Below are 23,981 nucleotides of genomic sequence, written 5' to 3'. Positions count from 1 at the left end.
TATAGCCCCAAAAGCTATTACAGATTTTCATTTAAAATAAAGGAAAAAATGCTATGCTTTTAGTAATTTCATTAATAAATAAAAGAAAAATCTAAGAAATTCCATAAATTAGAAAACAAATGTCAAGAAGTAGTGAAAACAGTCGATCTACAAGCTCACAATGCGGCGCGAAGCAACACGTTGTGAGCTTGTAGATCCACTGTTCTTACTACTTTGGGTCCCGGGCAAACTCTAATTTCTCTTTTGGGCCTCGACCTGAAAAGTTTGGGAACCACTGTGATGGAGAGACCATGAATGAACTAATTATCAGCTAAACTATTTTAGACTCTAAACTGCCATAATCTTACCCTGAATCACTAGCCACACCCCTTTAATTTTTTTGTTAATGAAGTGAAACGAAATGTTAATTCAGGCTGAGTGTCAGGCTACCATAATCTAGTAATTGTCACACAATTATTGAACTGATCAACATGCAGTGAAAACATTGATAATCAACAATGTCAATCATTATAAAACATTTTTTAACTTACAGACAGCCATGTGTGTTACGTGATTGTGACTTTGCTTTATTGTTCCCTATCACACAATTAATGTAATTAATTTTGATGGTTTGTTACCAAACTCATTTGTGGGCATGCAGTCTGTTTATACAGAGGAGGAGACTAGTTATATCAATTCATGTATTGTTTTGGGTCAATAGCTCAGTTTATTCTGATTAGCATTTAAAATGTCATGTTATATATAATAAAAAAAAGGGCACATCTGCACAAACTATTAATTCCAAACATTCTATTTAATAAGATGTCCACATCAAAACATATCAAAAACAATTACAGCGAGGAAGAAATACACTACTGCGCACATTACATTGGAGAGATTGAGGAAATTAGAGATGGACAACATTATCATCACAACTGGAGTAGCCAAAACATATCCAACCATTTTAACCACATGAACCCAATATAATTCACTGGGGTCCCCAAGGTCCTACTACGATCCCTCATTTTTCGGGGACTGATCCTAAGTCCGACCTCTCTACACCAAATCTCTCCCCATAAATAGCCAATCTACAAGCTCACTTTGCTATTGTTGCTGAATGTTTGCCCCAGAATAAGGATGCTAGGGTTCATGTTGTTAAAAACCGAACATCTTCCCCTTGACAATTTTTAAAGTCAACCTCCTTTAATGTGGTTCCAGCAGTTCTATCTACCATCTCCCACAGCTATGATTTCTTTACAAAATGAAAATGTAATAGAGCAATTTGCCATTTCTATAAAAAGGGGAAGGGAAAAAAGGTCAACATTTCATGTCATGTGATTGTTTGATACATCTATTTCAGTAAACCACAGCTGTGGCTCATTTGAGTTTGAATGACCACGTGCCATTCCCATTTCTTTTTAAATAATAATGCTTACTGCACCAGCATTTTCCTTTACATAAATAAACTATATAAAGCAGGCCAGGCCCTATTTATATTCTCACTCAGTTTAACATTTTTCCTTAAACAGCAAAGATTTATGAAATAAATAAGTAATATTGAGCTCTAGGATCAACCTGGTTGGATGTCAACTTGTTAAAATGAAAAAGAGGGACAGAAATGTATTGTTTCTGCACTGACCTACATAGCATAAAACTGATATTTACCTCATTTTTCCACAGAAATAAGTGTACCTCACCTTGAGGGACAGATGCAAGAGAGCATCTAACATCTATAATTATATATCTTTATGGTTTTAAAACCATTACAAGTTTCTCTGAGAGCTGCATCATAAGACTAGTTACTTTTTTAGGATGGAGAACATAAAAGCAATAAAATGCGTAAACATGTCTTCTTAGGATGACCAGAGGATAAGAATAGGAAGGAAGATAAATTAAACCTTAGACGCAATAACTTTTGTCCAAACTGCAAACCATGCTTCAGCAAAAACTATTCACATCCACATCTACACACAAGCATTTTGAATTCGTTCTGAAAAGATGCGAATTTAAGTGTCCCCAAATGGTCCACAGCTAAATGTCACTTCACTTGAAAGGTTATTTAAAAACGAAACAAAAATTAATTTCAATAACAATAAATCAGGTCTTTTGTAAACATAAATTACTTTGGGGAGAGAGAGAAAAAAAAAAAAAAAAAAGAAGGATGTTGAACATAGTTGATTATCCCTAACAAATGGGCAAATGTTCTAAATGGCAAGACCAATGAGATATTGCTCAAATCTTTCACTGGAGGTTGTGTTAAGTTAACAACTTGACGTGAACCAACAGGAATGTAGTAGTTGGTCCCATGTTAAATAGCCCTGTATGTTTCTGGATACTATATTGTTTTCTTCCTTGTGATCAGCAAAGAATCTTTATCACTCAGAGGTGCATAAAACACTCAATAATGCTGGTTCGTTTAAATATTCTAGGTTTCTTTTGTTTGTTTTTTTATTTGTTTTTTAAACCTATTTTTGTAGCGGTTATATTGCTCAGCCTAAAAAAATTAAGGTTTTACTGGATAATTGGTGACTTCGTTTAAAAGCACAGGAGGGAGAGTAAGATTTAAAATAAAATGTACTTCACAGTGATATCAACTGAAAACAATCAGGAGCATGGTTGGCTGCTGGAACCAAACATCATCTCACACGCACACACACTGACACACTCGCACGAAGACAAACACACTTGCACACTAACCTCACAAAGACACGCATACCTCACTGTGGTTTCCCCAACAAGTTGGACAAGAACCCCTGGCCCTCCCCCCGCCTGGCACCCCCTGCTAAGGGATCCATCTGGTTCAGTTCAGACTGATCCAGCATTTCAAAGTCCTCTCCGTCCAAGTCTGTGTCTAGCTCGGAGCTGGACTGTTTGCGGTAGCTTCGTTGGGTCCCCTGTGGGGGCCTCTCTCTGCGTTGGGCAGCAGCAGGTCGAGGCTGAAATGCACCGGCCAGCGCTGCTTGGATCATGTTGCTAGCAATTGCTCCTGCCAGGTTGTCTGCGAGGTCAGAGGCGGTTGGCAGGCCGCTGAGGGACAGCTCTGTGTCCAGGTCATCCTGGTCTGAGTCCAGGGGATCCACATCCAGCATTGAAGACCGGGGACCAGCCCGCCCAGACACGCCCAGACTGGGCAGCCCAATGCTGGTGTCATCGTCATCATCCATCAAAGTGGCATCTGGGTTTATAGAGGGGAAGTCTGGAAGATCCTGAGCAAAGGACTCCTCGGGGTCACTGTGCCTGTCAAGATCTGATGATAGACAGGACACGGACAAGACAATATTTACTGAAAGAGTCTCTAAAGAAATAAAAGGCCACCTTCTACATCTCCAGTGCGCTCACCTTCAGAACCCTCTGTGAGAGGTGTCTGGCCACGGGACAGGTTGAAGGTGCCATTGTCAGTGTAAGACACCTCAGCATCAGAGTGCTCAGAATCAGTCAACGCAAGTTCCTTTGCCACAACATCCTCGTCAAACTAGAAAAAGATAAGATTGATATGTTTTCAATATATTCCATATGTGGTCTCACAGATGTTAGGCCATACGGCACAGAAAAAAAGTTATTTCAATATGAATTGTAGCGATATTATGTAGAATTATGTACATTTTTGTACAGATGAACAAAGATTAAAGATATTCATGTTTTTTAATGACCTCTTAATAGTAAAGATCTTTAAGTGTAGAAGTCTAATCATTTTACATCTGTATAATAGAGAAGAATCAGGACCACAGTCAATTATTGACTGTACAAGCTAAGGTAAAGCACTGAACATTTCTATTTCAAACAGCATTTGAAATAGAACATATGAATTACTGTCGGGCAGAAAGCAGCCAACTCCTCCTCGCTGTCACTTGCTTCACCCGAGGCTGCACCATGGATAGGCTTACGCAGGACTGCAGTGTAAACAGACATATGCAGAGTCAGACCAAAGTTCATGGATATTACTGTACTGGTCTGAATCTCTGACATTAAGTTGCAGAACAGAAATAACCTACTGCTCATAATGACATAGAACTAGGTGGGATATACAGTATATATAAATATAGACATAGCATGGACAACAAATGATACTTCGATACTAGTAAAACTGTGGTGTAGGGATAGCAAATGGAGACATTTTCTAAACCGGTCACCATTAAGCCTTATCGGTTACATAACCGTTAACCGTTAAGGAATATTTTACCCAATTAAAAAAAGGAAAATACACAATCTTTTTCCCATAATAAAGTGCCCTATTTACACATAAAAAATAACAATACAACGAGGAGGAAGAAGAGTAAGAACTGTGTTTTTTGCAGTACGGTAGGATTGATATAATCACGTCTGTAATGTACCACGGCTGCAACAAAGCTTTGTATGTCTGCTTAGACAAGTTCTGCACTGGTCACGTGGTTCATGTAACTCAAAATGTCACTTTTCCCTCATTGACTCCAATGCATTCTCATTCTGTAAACTTTCTGGTTCGTGCTTTGTCACTATTAGCCAATGGGTGTGTATGTAGAAGACCTGGCCCCATGAAGTGAACAGGAGTGACGCGACTCTCTCTAACACAAGGCTCTGGGCTGCAATAGCAGCAGCAGGAGCCCTGTAATAGTAAAATGAATCGTAACTAATTGCTGCTCTGCTCTAGTCAGCCAGGGGCATGTCCAGAAACGTGGTTCGCGGCCCCAACAGGAGCGGAATTGGAGCGGAGGAAAAACCTTGTTCCAAGCCGCTCTGGCGCATTTTAAAACGACTTAAAAAGTTGCTTTTTAACGGTCACCATTAACCGTTAGTGTTTAGCGGTAACCAATTTCTTAAAAGTTAAACGGTAACGGTTAACTTTTGGCTATCCCTACTGTGGTGTTCAACCATATTGCCCTGAAAAGCACTAAGGCTAGCAAACAATACAATGGTACAGGTCCTCAGGTGTACTACTTACACTGATTATCAATAGGCTTTGACATCATGAATCCGCGAACGCTGAAGTCCAGCCGCTGCAGGACTGGCTCCAGCTTCACACACACACGCTGCAAAACTCGATGATAGGCTGCTAATGGTGCCAAGAGAACCGCCAACACTAGAGAGAGAGAGAGGGGGGAGAAGAGCCATAGAAAAAGAAATAATAGACACAGTATGATAATTCCCTCTTTAGTTTTTGCATAAGGGATGAAATGCACAACTGACACGTCAATCTGTCATCTCTATCGCTAACAATCTGTCCCATTGTTATCTCCTTGACCCATTTACACACACACACACACGCACGCACGCACGCACGCACGCACGCACGCACGCACGCGCACACGTAAAATATCCTTTCAAAACAGATACATATTATCAGAAACATAGACACTGTTAACATGCACAAGATTGTTTGAGACATCAGAGAGTGTACTAGAAGCCCCTGAAAGACTCTCCCTGGTCTACACTAGGGTTAGAGGTTAGGAGATTAGCCCTTTCTCAGCTTGACCTCCTTAACCAGCTAGGGAGCTCCCTCCCTCCTTTCCTTCATGGCATTAATCACCTCACTGCCTAGGCTCTGCTGCTAAGGCTCCACAGATCTGGTTTCACTTCCTATGCATTTTTAACACTGGCAACCAGGCTGTGTTTCCCTGCCAATTAAGCCCTCTGAATGGGTTTGTAGTCTGGAGGACCAACATACAACTGGACTCACCAGCAGAGTAGGACAGCACCAGTCCAGGAATATAGCGTCCAATCATGGCCAGAGAGGTGAGGACTCCACAGCTCATGAGGCAAAACTGACACGAAGCACAAGCATGCAAACAAAGTCAGCAAGTGTCATTAAACCATTAAATGTTTATGTTAACATTGCTACTTTGCACCAGGTAAAATAAATGCTATCAGTGTGTGTGATGGCACTAGGCCAGGGGTCTTCAACGTTTTAAGGGCATGGACCCCTTAGTTGAGAGAAAGATGAAGCAGGGACCCCCACAACCTTTTCATATAGTTTAATTGTTGTTTAATGTGTGTTTTCAGATATTTAACCACTTGAACCGTCAATACTTAATAAACTCGCAGCGCGAGGCGTTGAGAGCTTGTAGATCTGCTATTTTTTGGCTACAGTTCTCAGAATATGGACACTAGGGTTCAAGTTGTTAATATAAAAAGGATTGGAAGATTTGAAGGATCCCCTGTAGTAACTCTGAGGACCCCCTAGGGGTCCCGGACCCCCTGTTGAAGACCCCTGGCTTATGTTAATATTGCTACTTTATGCACCAGGTAAATTAAATACTACCAGTGTGTGTGTGATGGCACTAGGCAGTTTGTGTTCGTTACCTTGCCTGGATTAAGTCCTTTGTACTGTGCCATACTGGACATGAGGGCTGATCCAGTGACCCAGGTCTCAGCAACGTGGTGGCACAGTTCAGGTACACTCAGAACCCCAGGCTGCACCAGGCCCCAACTAGACAGATAGAAAATGGTACTTATCATCGTAATCATCTTAGCGGCTGGTGTAATGTTACAGCACATACGATAGCATGGTTACAGGAACATACCCTTCGTTTTCTGATTCGTCCAGTTTTTTGACTGCGGAAAGAGAGAATATCCATGGTAATAGAAAACCACTGAAAGTGTACAATAAACACATGATCTTTTACCAATGTTTAAATTTTCATTTCACATGATTGTAGTTATCAATAATATTTAAGGGGTCTAGCTATGAAGATTGCACTTGCAATGTCCAGAGTTTAGGGCTTTCAACAGCAGAATTCATCTTTAAGCACATTTAACTTTCACTCACAGGAAAGAAGAGCGGAGTAAGAGCCATGAACCTTTACAGATTAATTAGTGCTATGGTAATAATTAAAAAGTGTGTAAAGACCAAATCAGAGCCCCTTAAGTCTTTGTTGCACGACAAATTAGCAATTTGACGGAATAAAAATAACATAAGCGATTTGTTGCTTACAAATCAGTTATATTAAAATGTAAGAATACAGATAAACTAGAAAAAGAGAGATACCTCTGATTTGAGGCCAGATCTTGTTCCTCCAGATATCCACACAAACAACAAATAACAGTCCGGAGGCCACCAGGAAAAGCAGACGAAATGAAGTCAAAGCAAAGAACCTACAACACAAAGACAGAACACATATGAGCACGAGGTGTGTGCTACCACGGTTTTAACACAATGTTCAACTGGAGACTAAAAGGTGACTCCACCTGATGATGATTCAAGGTTAAAGTGTAACTCAATTAGGGCTGCAACCTCTTAGTGTTATTCTATTTTCTAATAATGGATTAGCACTCATGTTTTTTAATAAATTGTTGAATTTTTAATATATCAATGATTCGATCTTTAACTCTTATTCTGCCAGATGTTGTTATTTATTATTGGGTTTTGTGCCAGCAAAAGCACCTTACCTTTGCGATGATATAGACAAAGGTGTATTCTTTTTTTTTTTGTGTTGAAATGTTCTCTTAAAGAGTGTGCCGTGGCTCTACCAGCAGTAGGGGGCAGCCTCATGCAAGAATTAATGTGAAAATGGTCTCAGCTCGACGCTTGCTTGTCAAGGCTGTTCAAGGCTGATGAGTCGCTACAGAGCAATAGATCCAGAGAAAAACACATGGAACAGTGTTGTGACTCCATTGATGTTAACGTCCAGTTGGATTTTAAGAGTACTTTTATGGGAGCTGTTTCAACGGTAGACACCCGCGCGACACCTCAACAGGTTACAGACATCAAACCAAGGTACAAAAGAACGAGCCAAAGAACGTACAATTGGCATTATCGGGCCGTCAAAAATGGGGCGAACGGGAACGTTCAAAGCAGTATAAGAGTTAAGCCAGATTTTATACCAAGTCGTACTACGGTGTTGCACAACAGTCAGTGTCACACGACAGTGTCGCAAAGAAATAGCTGATATACAAGCTGATAACACAGCGTAGCAGGGTGTCATTTTCAATAGTTTTTTTATAATCAATTACTAGTTTTATTAACTAACCTCAAATACATACAATAGACTTCACGAATACTGGGCATGGTGGTGAAAGGAAAAGGTCAGGGGAGAGAAGAAAGGATCCACATCCACAACCCAGAACCCAAACAGGAATCGAGCCATGGTCATTGTGGTAATGTCATCGGCTGAGTCACCAGGTCAGAGTTCTTATTTAGAACCTATTTAGCTTAAACTCAGGTTAATTTATTAATTCAATAAAAATTGTGATCCAGTCTGCAGACAGTGTTTTGACCTCATTACACTGTAGATTTGCAGTGTCATTGTTCCATAAACTATTGCCCTTCCACTTGACTTCCACAGCTATGAGCACTGTACTTTAGCAGCTGGTACAATTTACATTACAAGACTTTGGCTGGCCCCAATAACCCTACTACCGGTAATCAGTAATCCAATGTTATACTTGTCTTTAAAAAATCTTTGTTAAAGCTATACTGTGTAAGTTCAACTAGTGGTCAGTAGCGGTATTGCTTTTTTCGGCCGTTTTTCGGCCGGAGTCGTCGCGGACCACCGCCGCGGACCACCGGAGCGGCGCCGCAAACCACCGCGACCGATAGTAATCCGTGGAGGGGTAGAACGCATGGTAGAACGTAATTTTCTGGCCAGGATTTGTAGATTAAGAGGTTAAAATCCTTCACCATGGTAAACACTGTAGCCAAGCGGAGGCGCTTCCTGGAGACCAGAGCAGATAAGCTGTGATTGGCCGGTAGTGTACCATGTGTGCATGATCGGCGATGTGATTGGGCAACGTATACACAACGTATACAGATGATGCAGATTACGTCATTTTGGCGCGAAATCCGGTCCACGGCCAGGATCATAGAAAACATATAAAGAGAAGGCTTCAGAAGCTGAAAATAACGGAGTGGGTGTTCTAAAACTTTAGCGATTTAACAGTTAGGACAATTTTAAGATTTGTTTTATAAAAAAAGTTACATGGTACAACTTTAAGTATTTATAAACTGACATTTCTTATCGTCATCACCAACCACCAAAAAATATATTTTGTGGTACTACTCATGTGTATCATATCTTTGCAAGTGATATTGTTTTAGGGATAATGAACCAATAGCATGTGATCATTTTTAGGCATAGTGAACCCATGTGAGTCGATCTACAAGTGCACAACACGTTGTGAGCTTATAGATCGGGAAGATTTGTCTGATCGGGAAGCAGATCAAAGATCACAGAAGTGGTTATTTGGTTTCTAGCTCTGGGAGAAAGTTAGGAATAACCTAACAATAGGAATACTATATGCCCTGTGGGACTCATCAGACTCTATATCATCACAGTGCCTCTTTAAGACCACAAGGCTTCACAAGTTAACCACCAGACCAACAGAGTCACATGATTAAGTCATCTCACCACTATTATAAAAAAGGTCTAATAACTTGTTTAGCGAGCAAGTTATATTTTAGATTACATAATATTAACATCAACGAGATAAGAAGCAAACTAAGAAAATACTAGCATATTTCTCAGCAGAGTTGGGTTCAAAATAGTTAATACTTTCAGAGTAAGGAAGGACAATATCCAGATGTTTAGCTAAGGCCACAGGTTCTGTTACTGCTCTAAGGAAGGCTGAGATAAGGTACCCAGTATTCCCAACACTTCCACATAATGCATGTGATTTTGCTTTCCCCGTTATTCCTTGCATTTGTTTGGGATACTGTATCAATCTGGGCTGAAACTCATGTTCACCGAAGCACAAGTAACCGAGAGAGAGAGAGTGGAGTGCCTAATATGCCCAGTGGTCTAATCAAATAAAGGGTGCATTCCTGAACTGGATGAGCAGGCCTCCATGAGTCCATGTCCCTCCAGGCTGCAGGTCAGTGATTTATGTCACAGGGCAACGACTTTATTCATGACTGCATGTGTTCATAATTTTTAAAGACCTAATGTGAAGCTAGGCACATAAACACAGCACATTCATGATATCATTAAGTATGTATTATTATTGATAGATATGGTAGGTTATCCTGTCAATTTGTGGTCATCAATGCCAATGGTGTTTGCTCATGTGTTTGTTGATCATTAAAACAGATGTCAAAACACCGCATTTAGGTTAGGGGTGTTGTGTATGTGTACAGCACTCTAGGCTAGTCTAGGCCTTAGATACAGGCACTTTATATGTTGAACTTGTCACTATAAATAGCCACACTACTAGTGAGAGCCATCTGTCTTGTCTTGAATTCAATTGAAAGGTGACATGCTTCACGCTTGCATTGTGCACAAGCATCTGCTGCATTGGGAGTCACGTTGGCTGCCTTATATTGTAAGCATTATAACGGCCAGCCAATCCATTGTATTGTCTGAATCTGGGTTGCCTCATCCTAGGCAATTCAACAAGAGCAGACATGGTAAAAAAAAAAAGAGAATTCAGAGTTAGTTTATCACAGTGGTTCCCAAAGTGGATTGACCCATACAAGTCTGTAATTCTGACATTATACATTATACCAATATAACCAAATGGACCGGTTATTCGTATACTGTCTGTCAGAGTTAAGAGAAGACCTTGAAATCTAAAAGTCTGAGAACCACTGGTTTATCCATTTGTACACTGTTCTTTTTACTGTGCAAAAAAAAAAAACACCATTCATGCATGGCAGCCATAGAGTTATAATAAGAAGATGGCAGCAGACAGTGCACTGAAAGTCACTCACTCACCAGAACACAACGTTGGCCAGCATGTACGCCAGAACACACTGGACGGGTCTCTCCCACACCAGGACGGACTGCAGGTATGTCAGCGGCCGCTCGTAGGGACCCAGCCTCGCCTGGAGGGCGGCTTTGACAGCCCGCACCTGGCCGTCCCTCTCGCTGGAGCCGGGGCGACTCCTCAGGCCGAGCTGCTGCTGCTGCTGCTTTGCACCCGAGGCGGCGGCGTCTCCTTCCATCGCCCCGGCGGCCTGCGCCATCTTCTTAGCGTGTAGCATTGATTCTAAGGAGCCTGTAAATAGACCGTTAGTCACTGAGTCTGACTGGACAGGTAGGGCTCGCTATGACCACACCGTGGACCACAGGACGGTTGCTAAGCTAACGTTAGCAACCCGTGTGCAAACGCCGGGCTAGGCTAGTTAGCGTCAAACACGCTGCTCTGACATCTACGTGTCAGATCATCACAGGGAAGGGGGATGATAGGGAAACGCACGCAACAACATCTGACACTGACTTTTAAATGTCTATTCTTGACATTTTGGCAGAAACTGTCCCCGTCGCGTAGCTTTAATGACTAGACAATATGGCGTAACCTGTTTTTGTTTTACTCGAACACGGTTAGTTGGTTGGAAGCACGTGAGGGATTGCGCTCGTCCAATCAGAATCCGGGACAGCGCAGCGCTTGCTTGCACTTCCTTCCTGCGCGCTCAGCCTGAAGGAGACGTTCCAGACAACTGTTTAGTTATAATAATGTAATAGCAATGTAATAATAATATAATAAAATAACAAATAATAATATGTATGTATACAAATACTAGTAATACAGCATCAAGAAAACTAGTAAAGAATAATACCGAAACCTCAGCACAGACAGAGGGATATTGTTATATTCCAAATTAAAAAAACAAATGCAAAGCATTCAACCGTTATGAATGCGGAATTTTAATAATAAATACATTCAAAAATCTAAATACTCCAACGTGGATTATGTTCCTCAATAATCGTTTCTTTTCTGTCTTTTAGGTGAACCTGTCAAAAACACACAACCACTCCGTGGGGCCGTGGCGCACACACGACGCAGTCTCCAACAGACAGCAGACCTGGAACGCAACCACGTCGTTAACTGGTGCGTTGCTGTTGTGTTGTGTTTCCAGCGGGAAGCAGCGGGTTGTAGCGGACTGATTGAGAGACAGACTGACATCTCTCTGGATCTCTGTTTGTCTTGTAGCTAGCTGGCTAGCTAAATAACACTCATACGAAGAGGAAGGAACATGCCGCGAGAAATCATCACTCTCCAACTAGGACAATGCGGCAATCAAAGTATGTTATGGACCTTCCTGATGCTAGCCTGCTGCTAGCCAACTGGCTAGTAGTCACTGTAGACTGTAAAGTGAGTGTCTGCTGTAGCTAACTGGGCTAAAGATGTTTTGTATGTGGATCAGCTGGATACAGCTCTCTCAAACTGATCATCAAAACGTTAAGACAACGGCAACTGTCTGTTATCTATTAGTAGCATCTTGTTGAACTGAGTGATGATGATGGCAAGGTGTGTTTGCTGGTGTGTATGGATGTCCTACTCCTTAGTCCTTAACGTAATATAGATACATTGATTATTGATGTATTTATAATTAATACATAATAATAATAATATAATATTTAATTCTAAATATTTCCAGCAGATCTTGAATGAAAGATGAATGTAGAATTATATGCAGGCTTTAATTGACTACAAATATACATTCTATTTCAAAGCAAACACGCTCTTTCTCACAGTGATTACCCTCCCCTGTGCCAAATTTGGCAGACTTAGCACTTATGCATGCCTAAGGTTGCCTAGTACCCCTTACTGTGTCCAACTATGTGCTTGCTAACGGTTTAATTAACTTTGATGGAGGCATACAGCCTATGTTTCTGTATATTGTTATGTTATTATTAACATGACATCCTATCTCCATGTTCCAGTTGGGTTCGAGTTCTGGAAGCAGCTGTGTGCGGAACACGGCATCAGTCCGGAGGGGATCGTGGAGGAGTTTGCAACTGAAGGAAATGACAGAAAGGATGTGTTCTTCTATCAGGTAATATTAATGAGTAATGACAGCAGGATCCTGTTGTTCTCATCCAGCTGTAACTTACCTTGGCAGGACTTTTATTGCTATATAAAGCATTATCAAATGTTCAATAAAGCTGAGTAGGAAATACATCCATCCATTTATCTGCAATAATCAATCATACCCACATCTGCACTGCAGCGCCTTCATCTGCCACTAGATGGAGTAGTTGCAGTGTAAACTGGAGTACGGTGGATGTTAAAAGACAGGCACATACAGTACACCATGTAGATCATGATTCTGTCCACTTGTGGGTCACAGACCAATTTTTATGGGTCACTACTCAAGTAAAAATCCCATTTTCTTTTTCCTACATTTAAAAATATGTATATATATATATATATTATATATATTTAACACGTTTTTTCTTTAATATGTTTTTTTTCCTAATAATTGTACACGTTTTAAAACAAAGAAACAAATCGAAGAAAACCCATGAAAAAAAAAATATTATAATTAAAGAGTAGTGAAAATATGTGATCTACAAGCTCTCAATGCGGCGTGAAGCCACATGTGCGCGTATAGATCTGCTATTTTCACTAGTTTGGGTCCGGGGCAAGCGTCTAATCTCGCTTTTGGGTCTTGACCTGAAACGTTTGGGAACCACCACTGCTCTAAACGGTCCGATTCCCTCAGAACGGTGGGAGGTTCCAAATGGACCCTCAGTCACAGGTCTGTAACTCTGAGAGTAGACTCTCAGAAAAAGAGTGAGAGTGTACTCTCGGAGTCATGATGGTCCTTGAAATGATAAAGTTTGAGAACAACCGGTATTGTAATTGTATAAAAGACGTGAAGTCCACATACCAGCGCTGACATTGTGAAAAAAATCGCTTTCGGAAACGGTTCCGTTCCCTCAATGTTGTCCAACCCTAGTCCTAAGCCCTCCATTTCCCATGTGAACCGCAGGCCGACGATGAACACTACATCCCCCGCGCTGTTCTCCTGGACCTGGAGCCCAGGGTCATCCACTCAATCCTCAATTCCCCTTACGCCAACCTGTACAATCCAGAGAACATCTACCTGTCTGAACATGGCGGAGGTGCAGGGAACAACTGGGCCAGTGGATTCTCACAGGTAATAATCATACAATAGTCACTGTTCCATCTTTGCTTGATTTAAGTTAACAAATGTTAAATGATATTAAAATAAAATAAAAACAATTGCTGTACTTAATTTTTCCAGGGAGAGAAAATCCACGAAGACATCTTTGATATCATTGATCGGGAGGCGGATGGCAGCGACAGTTTGGAGGCAAGCCCTAATTTTTTTGCATCATTGTCACTGTACCTTTGAATTCATGAGGGGTTACAAAAGCAGGTTTACATTACGTGACAGGTACGGTTGTAAAAATGGAAGTCCCGGTCGATACCTGATGAAGGTCGTTTAGACCGACGCATTGTAATAAACTATACTAATGTGAGTGAAGACGGTGTTTGGGACTTCCATTTTTTATATTGTTTGAACCTGCTCCTATGCACCTGTCCTAGTAGGTGTGCAAAATTACCTTTCTTTACAGTGCAGCAGCTGTAGTCAGCTGACCTCATTTGTAATTGGTATTGCCAATGCATCGCCTCAATAAGAGCCTCAACAAAACATTACAAACAGAAAAACAGAAGCAATTTTAAAATGTGTAGCTTTTATGAGGTTTTCATTTTGAACTGTGGTTGGGTTGGCATATGATAACCTGTGCCTGCATAAACACTACAACAATTAGAGAGAGGTTATGCTGGTTTGACTTCTGTTGGTGACATAGTAATTGTTGATGAAAGGAATATCTGCAACCTTCATACTTTTTCACACGTTGACAGCCAGTCAGACATGAAAGGCCAGATGTTACAATAACATGTCATCTCCAACAGCAGATAGATCGTTTTTGTACCACTTCACCAGCAGACAATAACTCTCTGTTAGACTGTGAACATGGCTTGCATCACTCAACAGCAGAGTTTGTGTTTCAAATAAACACACAATGGAGAGGAAGAATGGTGTTGTTTTGGACTTGCAGATTGGGCCTTTAAGGAGCAGCTTTGAGATGAAAAATTATGAAACGGGGTAGACCAGGGGTCTTCAACAAACTTTTTTTCTCCTTTTTTATAATTAACCACTTGAACCCTAACGTTCATATTCTGAGAACTTTAGCCAAAAATAGACGATCTACAAGCTCACAACACCTCGATCACGATCGGCAAAGAGCTTTTGTGTAGAGGGGAAAAAGAGCTTTTTTTCTCCTTTTTTATAATTAACCACTTGAACCCTAACGTTCATATTCTGAGAACTTTAGCCAAAAATAGCCGATCTACAAGCTCACAACACCTCGATCACGATCGCCAAAGAGGTTTGGTGTAGAGGGGAAAAAGAGCAGACTAAGTACAGAGTGAAAGGTCAAGTTTATTAAGTATTGACGGTTCAATGGTTAAATATCTGATAACACAAATTGACATGAATCCAAAATAAACTGATGATTGTGCTGTCAAACGATTAAACTATATGGAATCTATGAAAAGGTTGTGGGGGTCCCTGCTTCATCTCTCTCAACTAAGGGGTCCTTGGCCTTTTTTTTTCTCTCTCCCAACTTATACCTCTTGCAATAGTGGTTTGGTAGAATGTTTTCCTTGAGCATTGAATGACCAACTTAGTGGAAGAAAGTCCATGTAAAACGGGTGCTCACACATGTCATTGTAAAACCAGTAAAGCCCAAGCTATGCTCCGTATTATTCTGAGACTTTCCTCAACGGCCAGCCTCCCCATAAAACAACATTCAGACCTCCCCTTGGAGGTCTGGGCTCTGTTATTCATTCACATTATGACCCCACATTATTATTTAGTGTGTGTGTGTGTGTGTGCTGGGCTGGAACGGTAGGTTGAGTGGTAGTGTGTATGTATGTGTTGCCAGGGTGTGGCCTGTTGGATGTCGGGTGATAATAGCTGGGCTAGTGTAGAAGGCAGGTATTACAGGCCCGTCTTCGGGGAGAGGGAGCCTATTTGTGAGGTGGGGCTGCACTCCCATTTATATAACTGCCTACTAGGGAGGGAGGCAACTGCTCTCCCACACACATAGAGACGACGTTTGCATCGGGCACAGTTATAGTATAGGCAAAACACAAACGTGGCACGTGCAGGAACAGTGAATTTGTCTTGCGCTGCACGTACTAAAAGTCACCTTCTGTCCTTGCAGGGCTTTGTCTTGTGCCACTCCATCGCCGGGGGAACGGGCTCAGGCTTGGGCTCCTACCTACTGGAGAAACTCAATGACAGGTCAGCGCGTGCACAGATTTGACAACACGGCCCTCGAGTATGACATCAAAATGGCCACCGTGTGAATATGGTCAATAACTGAACTCTTCTAGTGTTGACTAGGGATGGGACGATAAGCGATATTATCGTTTTATCGTGATAAAAAACATTCACGATAATCGTATCGTGGAGATTTAATTTATCGTGAAATCGTCCTCCATCATGCACTGGGATCAATTCACCTTTTTAAATCATTAAATCATCTATTGGTAAAACGTACTTATTGCGACCGTAGGTCGCATTTACTACCAAAACCTCCACGGGCTGTCTGTGCGTCAGTCAGCCAGTCACACTTTTGCCCTGCTCATATCTCCACAACCGTTGCCCCCATCCATGCCAAATCTTGCACACACACTCCTTGACTGCCAAACTACAACCTCCAAGGACCCCCGGAGCCCCAGGGACCCCCAGGTCCCTGGGGGACCCCCAGATGTAAAAAATGACCAAATGTGCTCTAGGGCTGCAAGCGAACCTTCGGGGATTCGAACGTTCGTTCGTTACGTTGGCAATCGAAGTTCGAAATTAATGGGTTCAGGTTTTTTTCTTTTTTTTTTCTTCTTTTTTTTTACACGAAAAATAATTATCAGAATGTGATAGGCCTATTCAGAATATCACAGTAGTAGAGATAGCCAAATACGAAATAACTTAGGCCTACCGGTAAACACTAACAGTTAATGGTGACCGTTATAGTAGTTATAAAATGCACCAGAACAGCTTGGAGCGATCAAGGACCGTGCTTCGCTCCAATTCCGCTCCTGTTTGGGGCCGCGAACCACGCTGTGTGAACCTCGCTGACACACGCTTGATTACAGTAGAGTGAGAGCAGCCGAGCTGGGCAGAGACAGACGTGTGTGTGCTCTGGACAGCGAACACCCATCCATGCACCCAAAGATTAAACAGCCGTTCTCCTAAGCATGAGCAAAGATGGATTTTATTGCAACCCCCTAAAGGATCTATAATGCGATTTCTGGGGTTGTTACATCGAGACCAGTTCAGCCCAAACGCGACGCGCTCCGACGCTGTCACCAAGTCTAATCATCATCCGTGCAACTCCGCCATACATTGAGCCTGTTGGTCAACAAACTGCGCAACATTTTCTCCGATTGGGTTGGATTTTCCAAGTGTTAGCCTACGTGTTAATGCGGCCACGCATCCACGCGTTTTCAATGGATAAAACAGCGCATTTAAAACATTTCCTACACTGTTTTAGCTGGTTAAAGGTACAGTACGTTCGATGGTTCGATTGTCCGAACGTTCGGTTTTTATTCAATTGAACGAACCATCTAAGGTTCGATGGTTCGTTCGGAAAATCCCCCCGAAGTTCGAATCCCTAAAACAGGGCTAGATTACAGCCCTAATGTGCTCACATGTCACACGTCACACTTTTTCCCTGCTTATATCTCCGCACCCGTTGACCCGATCCATGCCAGATTTTACACACACACTCCTTGCCTGCCAAACTACAACCTCCAAGGACCCCCGGAGCCCCAGGTCCCTGGGGGACCCCCAGATGTAAAAAATGACCAAATGTGCAAAAATGACCAAATGACCACCCCAACGGGGCTGCTCACGGGGAATTCCCGGGGACCACCGACTCCTGGTGCTCCAGAACGGATGCAAAAGTGGTGGCGCCCCCAGTGGAGGACCCCCTGCCACTGCAGCGCACATAAAATGCCGTAACTCGGGCTAGGAGCGTCCGGGAGAGCCGGGGCCGGTACCTATTCGTCCGCCAAGGCAACGCGGAGACCCCACCCCTCATTTCTCACATGGCCCTATTCTAGCGCCACCTTCAGGCCGATTTTTAAAACACATTTTTGGACACTGCTCCTACAGTTTTTGCCCTAAAATCACGAATATCACTACACAGCATGTCTACACTCATGTCATCAACATGGATCAGGAAGATTTGGGAAAAACAAATTTTTGCCCTATTTGTGGAGATAAGCCACCTACGGTCGCTTATCTCCCGATTAGGGAGTCTTACTGGTAATATACATACTTGATACAGTCTTTTTTCACTCTCTACCAAATCTCTTTGCCAAAAAATAGCTCACAACGTGTCGCGTTGCGACGCGTTGTGAGCTTGTAGATCTGCTATTCTTTTTGCCAAATGTTCCGCCCCAGGATAATGTATGTTGGGGATATTTTGATTAATATCGTAAATCGATTTCTTTGGTCACAATAATCAGGATATGACATTTTCATATCGTCCCATCCCTAGTGTTGACCTTTTTCACCATGTGCCCTTTCCCTTTTAAGTGCTGAGATTTCCGCAGTCGTTGAACTAGCATGTTTTCTGAACCCTGCTCACCCCCCCCCCCCCCCCCTGTCCCTCTGATCATCAGGTACCCAAAGAAACTGGTGCAGACGTATTCTGTCTTCCCCAACCAGGATGAGATGAGTGACGTGGTGGTCCAGCCGTACAACTCGCTGCTCACACTGAAGAGGCTCACCCAGAATGCAGATTGTGTTGTAAGTAGGCCTAATGCAGGGGTTCTCAAACCTTTGCTAGGCTGTGACCCCCAAAATAAACATATTTGAACTGGGGACAAGCACTTGGAATTGTAGGTTTAATGTGACTCGGTTCCACAGATAAATATTGTGAAAATTGTGAGCATGTAGATCGGCTATTTTCACAATGTTCGCCTCTTGCTTACTTAATATTTGCCAGTTTGGTATTAAAACGGTCTTGAAAGTCCTTAAATTGTCACTTTATAAATGTGCAGATACCCTGTAGTGTATACACTTATACTGTGTGTTGGTTTGTTTACCATTGAGTGTGGAATGAATGAAATTAAAATGACTTTAAGCTAATCATTTAAGCTAATCATCTGGGGACCCCACAAAATAATTTGGGGACCCCCACTTGGGGTCCCGACCCCAAGTTTGAGAACTACTGGCCTAATATTCACCATATAGGTTTGTGGAGCTCTTTTTGTAGGCTGCCTCTGTAACAGGGCAACGAGGAAGCAAATTACAGTGCCAGAATTAAGTCATTGCAAATCCAGCTTATTAAATCTCAGTCTTAGACTGATGTCGTATTAGACTGAGATGCCCTGACAGGCTAAGCAGTGCACAGTAAAATCCCAGTGTTAATTTAACTTGGAAGAGTACAAAATGGAACCAAAGTCCATTTGTCCACTCCTAGGAGTTAAATTAACACTAAGGATTTGACTGCGTGTGTCCCCTCTAATACCTACTTCCTCCAGCATCTTATATAAGTCCCTCATATTGATTAAATTAGCCAGAAAGCTAATAGAATCTGCTCAAGACTTGGCCCCCCTGTTACAGCCACACAGTGTTCCTCTTATGTCCCCCTCACCCAAACAACAGCATACTGTGTTGCTTTTCAAGAGGTTCCCTGACTACTTGATGATTCAAAGGCACTCTCAGTCTTTCTTCAACATTGCAGCAGCATATTGCCTTTCTTACATGGTCATTGGAAAGACATTTGAGCTATCTTCACTTGTTTAAGGTTCCCCCTCATCTTTGTGTGTTCTTGCTTTTGTCAGGTGGTGTTGGATAATACGGCTCTAAATCGAATCGCCACAGACAGGCTGCATATCCAGAACCCTTCCTTCTCCCAGATCAATCAGCTGGTACGTGAACAATGTCACTCCGCAGTTCATCAGAAGGCGTTTTAAAAAGGACTACTGTACTTTGCAGCATGCCTGTATTTGATGAAAAACAATTTGAAAGTTTAGAAGAGAGGTGTCATGCTCATATATGAACTAGTTTTACAAGTCCCTCACACGTCAGACGGGATCTTTCTTAAGCTTCTCTGAAATCAGCAGCAAGCGTGTGTAGTTTTCAAAGCATATTTGGGTGTGTCACTGGATGTTGGATTAAGTTAGAATTTTGGCTTCATCTGCAAGTTAACTACAAGAGCCTTCCAAAATGCTGTTTTCCCACCCTAATTTTGTCAACTTAAACTTTATACATACAGGTTTCCACCATCATGTCTGCCAGCACAACCACCCTACGTTATCCAGGATACATGAACAACGATCTTATTGGTCTGATTGCCTCCCTCATCCCCACACCCCGCCTCCACTTCCTTATGACGGGCTACACTCCACTCACCACGGACCAATCTGTAAGTTGTGTTCATTTTAATGCAACAAAATATTTTAAAAACCTGCACTGCGCAGCAAAAAATCACTACGCTTTAATGACATTGTGCAGTGTTGCGTGCGGTGCAGTTTTTAAATATTTAGCGATAGCTGGTCTCCTGCGTTGCATTTTTTATTAGTGACAGAGCGGATTGTGTTTTTCCTTATCTTTCTACTTGCATGCTAATAGTCTGCTAAAGAATACAGATAACGGGTACACATTATTGTGTATCATTATTTTATGCTTTAACTGTTGAAAAATAGCAGCAGCACTCGGTGCTGCGCTGTGAGCTTGTAGATCTGCTATTTTTGAAAAATCATGAAAATTAGAATTTTGACCCGATTCTAAATCCTTCTAAGGTTTTTGGAAAAACCTATGTTTCTATGTCAGCAATCTGGCTGGCCATCGTCAAAGAAAAGGTCCTTTTCACTTAAATGGAGCTCAGTTAGTCTCTTGAGAGACTACTATGTCAGTGGTTCTCAAACCTTTTCATGTGAAGGACCCCCAACATTATATGTATTTGGCCATGGACCCCCATCTCAAAATATGTAGTTCCAGGGACCACCCAGAAGCAAAATTTTAGTTACAAACAATCGCTTTAAAAATACATATATTCAAAGATTTGCACACATTTTCACAACTTTTTCAAAAATAGCAGATATACAAGCTCACAGCGCGGCGCTCGTATAGTTAAAGCAGTCAATAATCCTAGGCATTCAAATTGACTTTGTGGCAGTAGTTACAAATATATATATTTTTGCCTCCCTCTCCCCTCTGTCTCTCAGGTGGCCAGTGTGAGAAAAACCACGGTGTTGGATGTGATGAGAAGGCTTTTGCAACCCAAGAATGTGATGGTTTCCACGGGCAGAGACAGACAGGCCAACCACTGCTACATCGCCATCCTCAACATCATCCAGGGAGAGGTGGATCCCACACAGGTATGTGGTGTCGGTGCATCCATGTCATGACATTGATTACAGTAGGCGAAAACTATAAATAGTTCTCAGAAATTGCAGATCTATGAGCTCACAACACATTGCAATGCAACTTCAGCACTTTGGTTGTTTTTAAACACGCTATATAAACAGGGTTCCCACGGTCATGAAATTCCTGGAAATATTTTGAAATTAGAAAAATATTTTTCCAATACTGGAAAAGTTTTGGAATTGATCAAGGGTCCTGGAAGGTAAAAAGAAATAGCTATGCATTGTCTTTGGTTATTGATTTTGTTAATACCTCTGAAATGAAAAATTAAACATTGGCCAAATTGTCAAATATTAGAGGCAGAAATTGTGAAAATAGCTGATCTACATGTGAGCATGTAGATCGGCTATTTTCACAATAAAACCATGTTATACAAAATTCCTCAACTCTTAGTGCTCCTCAGGGTGCCGGGGTCCCCAGTTCAAATAGACTACGGCTATGATTATTTCGGGGGTCACGGCCTGAAAAGGTTGAGAACCACTGCCATACACTACCTGTCTTTGGGCATTGTGCATAGGAGTAAGCGACTCGTTATTGAGCTGAATTATTGTTATATAGTCGTGTTAAATATTCTGGAAAAGTTTTGGAAATGAATTGGTAGATGTGTGGGAACCCTGTATAAATAAAATTGGCTTGACGTGAGCTTGTAGATCTGCTTTTTTTGAAGATTTTAGAAGGGCTTAAGGCGTTATATCATATCCATTACCTTGTATCTATGTTGTTCCTAGAAGCATGTTTCCGCTCACTGTAGGTGCACAAAAGCCTCCAAAGGATCCGAGAACGCAAGCTGGCCAGTTTCATCCCCTGGGGTCCTGCCAGCATCCAGGTGGCCTTGTCAAAGAAGTCCCCGTACCTGCCGTCTGCCCACCGAGTCAGTGGCCTCATGATGGCCAATCACACCAGCATATCATCTGTACGTGCAAACAAGACATTTGTCTCACTATACAATATACACCTGTTCGGTTCAATTCTGTAACAATTAGTTATTTACAGCAGTGGTTCTCACCCAGTAGTCCTTGAGGGGGTTCCGGGTGGTCCCCAGCTTAATGATGGAGTTGGTAACCAAATGAAACCTTAGTGTAAAATGGAACCAAATGGACCCTTACAGGTGATTTTGTTTTCATTTTAAACCCTCAAGAGTACATTTATTTTTTAACATCTGCATTACTTCATTTACAAGAAGTTTGCACAATTAGAGAATGTAGAAGAATTTTGATCGACGTTTGCCTGTTATCTCTCCTATGGTACCACAGCATGGAACTGTGTTCAGAATCTTATCCGATTTTCAAGTTTTGGGAGAGGCTAAATCTCATCAAATTTCAGTACACATTACACAGTCTGTGGTTCAGATATGAAAAGGGTTGAAAACCACTGATTTACAGGATAAAGTTACGTATATCAAGTCAAGTCTTAGTCTGTATTGAGGCAGCACTTGAGGGCATTCGCGATTGTTCACTCACGCTTCTGTTCGCTTCCCGCAGCTGTTTGAACGGACGTGCCGTCAGTACGACAAACTGCGTAAGCGCGAGGCCTTCCTGGAGCAGTTCCGTAAGGAGGACATCTTCAAGGACAACTTTGACGAGCTGGACAACTCTCGGGAAGTGGTCCAGCAACTGATTGACGAGTACCAAGCAGCCACGCGACCCGACTACATCTCCTGGGGCACACAGGACCAGTGAACCCAACACACTGCTGTCTTGTACCTAAACTACAGCCTAAGAAGCATCTTTAGGCTGTTTACCTTCGTGCCAGGTCTCAATTTTCACATTTAGGACTCCCAAGTAAATATATTATGTATATAAATGTAAACCTTTTTGAACCCTCCCATGTTCCATGAATAGATCTGATCTAGCATGAATCTCCCACTGAACCTGAGGGTGTAGGATTGTCATAACCATTAAACCAAATCTCTGGGGCTTAGTATCCTCTCAAGAACCAAACTCCACTTAAACCCGAACCTGCACTATGTTGGTGAGCCCTGTGAGGTAAGAGGTTTCAGTCTGTGCTGAAACAGGGAGACATCAACGTCTACATTTCTGTGCCTGTATACAACCTCTACTTATGGTCGTCAATATTTGTGTATAGCAGTGGTTCTCAAACTTTGAAATTTGAAGGTCTCCCCTTAACTTTGACAGTGTACAAATGGACCTGTTAGGGTCCATTTGGTTCCATTTCTACACTGTCAAAGTTAGACTTGTAAAGGTCAATTTAGACCCCAATAAAGGAACCTAGAGAGTCCCTGAAATCCACTTAGAGAAACACTGGTGTATAGTTTCCCTCCAACATTCTGCCTTTCCCGTCTCCATTTTAACACGATGCAAGAGAATACATTGCCTTGCCATTGTTTTGGTCTATTTTTCTATTGAGTTCAATAGTTCAGTTTTAGCGGTGTTCGTTTACAGTGGCATAAGCCTGCACATCCTGACAGGTAATTACATTATAACGGATGGAATGTGTGACATGACATAGCCCACGTTCCGGACATTGCTGACATGGTGTGTTGTATGTTGTCTGCTGCTGTGTTCTTCTGGTACATAAATGCAAACACAATCAGTGCTCATGACAATATATATTGTACACGTTGGCTGTTGCTGTACATGCAATTACAACATGATTGTAATAATTTCACGTTGGATCCGTCAAACTACAAGAGCATTCAAATGAACCGATGTTCAAAGAAGGAATTTGCACAGACAGACAAAAATGAAACTAGTTTGACTTCAACCTTGTGCCTGTATGTACACCTTCAAGAGTCAAAAGTTCTTCTCTTCAGTCATCCAAATGTATATAGCATTACATGTTTCTTTGTTGGACCTGTTTGAAATATTAATAAAGATGTTTTCTATTAACCTGTCTTTAGTGTTATATACTGCATGTGGATATTAATGAG

At 41.9% G+C, this 23,981-nt stretch overlaps 2 protein-coding genes across 2 annotated transcripts; one reads left to right on the top strand and one right to left on the bottom strand.

Moving 5' to 3' along the window:
- Positions 1-809: 809 nt before the first annotated feature.
- retreg3 (reticulophagy regulator family member 3) lies at positions 810-11,143 on the bottom strand. The gene is made up of 9 exons (XM_080724329.1): positions 10,602-11,143; positions 6,941-7,047; positions 6,477-6,507; positions 6,256-6,382; positions 5,633-5,717; positions 4,898-5,035; positions 3,790-3,869; positions 3,319-3,451; positions 810-3,226 (listed from the first exon to the last, which is right to left on the bottom strand). The coding sequence occupies exons 1-9, from the start codon at positions 10,868-10,870 to the stop codon at positions 2,697-2,699; spliced, it is 1,500 nt and encodes a 499-aa protein (XP_080580455.1). The 5' UTR covers positions 10,871-11,143; the 3' UTR covers positions 810-2,696.
- A 617-nt stretch (positions 11,144-11,760) lies between these two features.
- On the top strand, positions 11,761-23,899 carry tubg1 (tubulin, gamma 1). The gene is made up of 11 exons (XM_080724278.1): positions 11,761-11,912; positions 12,555-12,667; positions 13,607-13,774; positions 13,883-13,951; positions 15,876-15,955; positions 18,340-18,466; positions 19,507-19,593; positions 19,941-20,090; positions 20,893-21,045; positions 21,843-22,004; positions 22,573-23,899. Exons 1-11 carry the CDS (start codon positions 11,864-11,866, stop codon positions 22,768-22,770), a joined length of 1,356 nt encoding a protein of 451 aa, XP_080580404.1. The 5' UTR covers positions 11,761-11,863; the 3' UTR covers positions 22,771-23,899.
- The last annotated feature ends 82 nt before the right edge of the window (positions 23,900-23,981 follow it).

The sequence above is a fragment of the Nannobrachium achirus genome (genome assembly GCF_963921795.1).
Source record: "Nannobrachium achirus genome assembly, chromosome: 4".
NCBI lineage: Eukaryota > Metazoa > Chordata > Actinopteri > Myctophiformes > Myctophidae > Nannobrachium > Nannobrachium achirus.
The sequence above is the reverse complement of the archived record's forward strand: the minus strand, read 5'-3'. Positions and strand labels throughout refer to the sequence as shown.

Bases quoted from the DNA above. Each gene is read 5' to 3' on its own strand.
- retreg3 (XM_080724329.1), bottom strand. From the start codon at position 10,870: ATGCTACACGCTAAGAAGATGGCGCAGGCCGCCGGGGCGATGGAAGGA. The intron at 7,048-10,601 runs GTGAGTGAGTGA...TTTGTGTTGTAG, and splicing joins CTGGCCAACGTTGTGTTCTG to GTTCTTTGCTTTGACTTCAT. The intron at 5,036-5,632 runs GTGAGTCCAGTT...CTCTCTCTCTAG, and splicing joins GGTGCTGTCCTACTCTGCTG to TGTTGGCGGTTCTCTTGGCA.
- tubg1 (XM_080724278.1), top strand. From the start codon at position 11,864: ATGCCGCGAGAAATCATCACTCTCCAACTAGGACAATGCGGCAATCAA. The intron at 13,775-13,882 runs GTAATAATCATA...TAATTTTTCCAG, and splicing joins GGGCCAGTGGATTCTCACAG to GGAGAGAAAATCCACGAAGA. The intron at 22,005-22,572 runs GTACGTGCAAAC...CGCTTCCCGCAG, and splicing joins ATCACACCAGCATATCATCT to CTGTTTGAACGGACGTGCCG.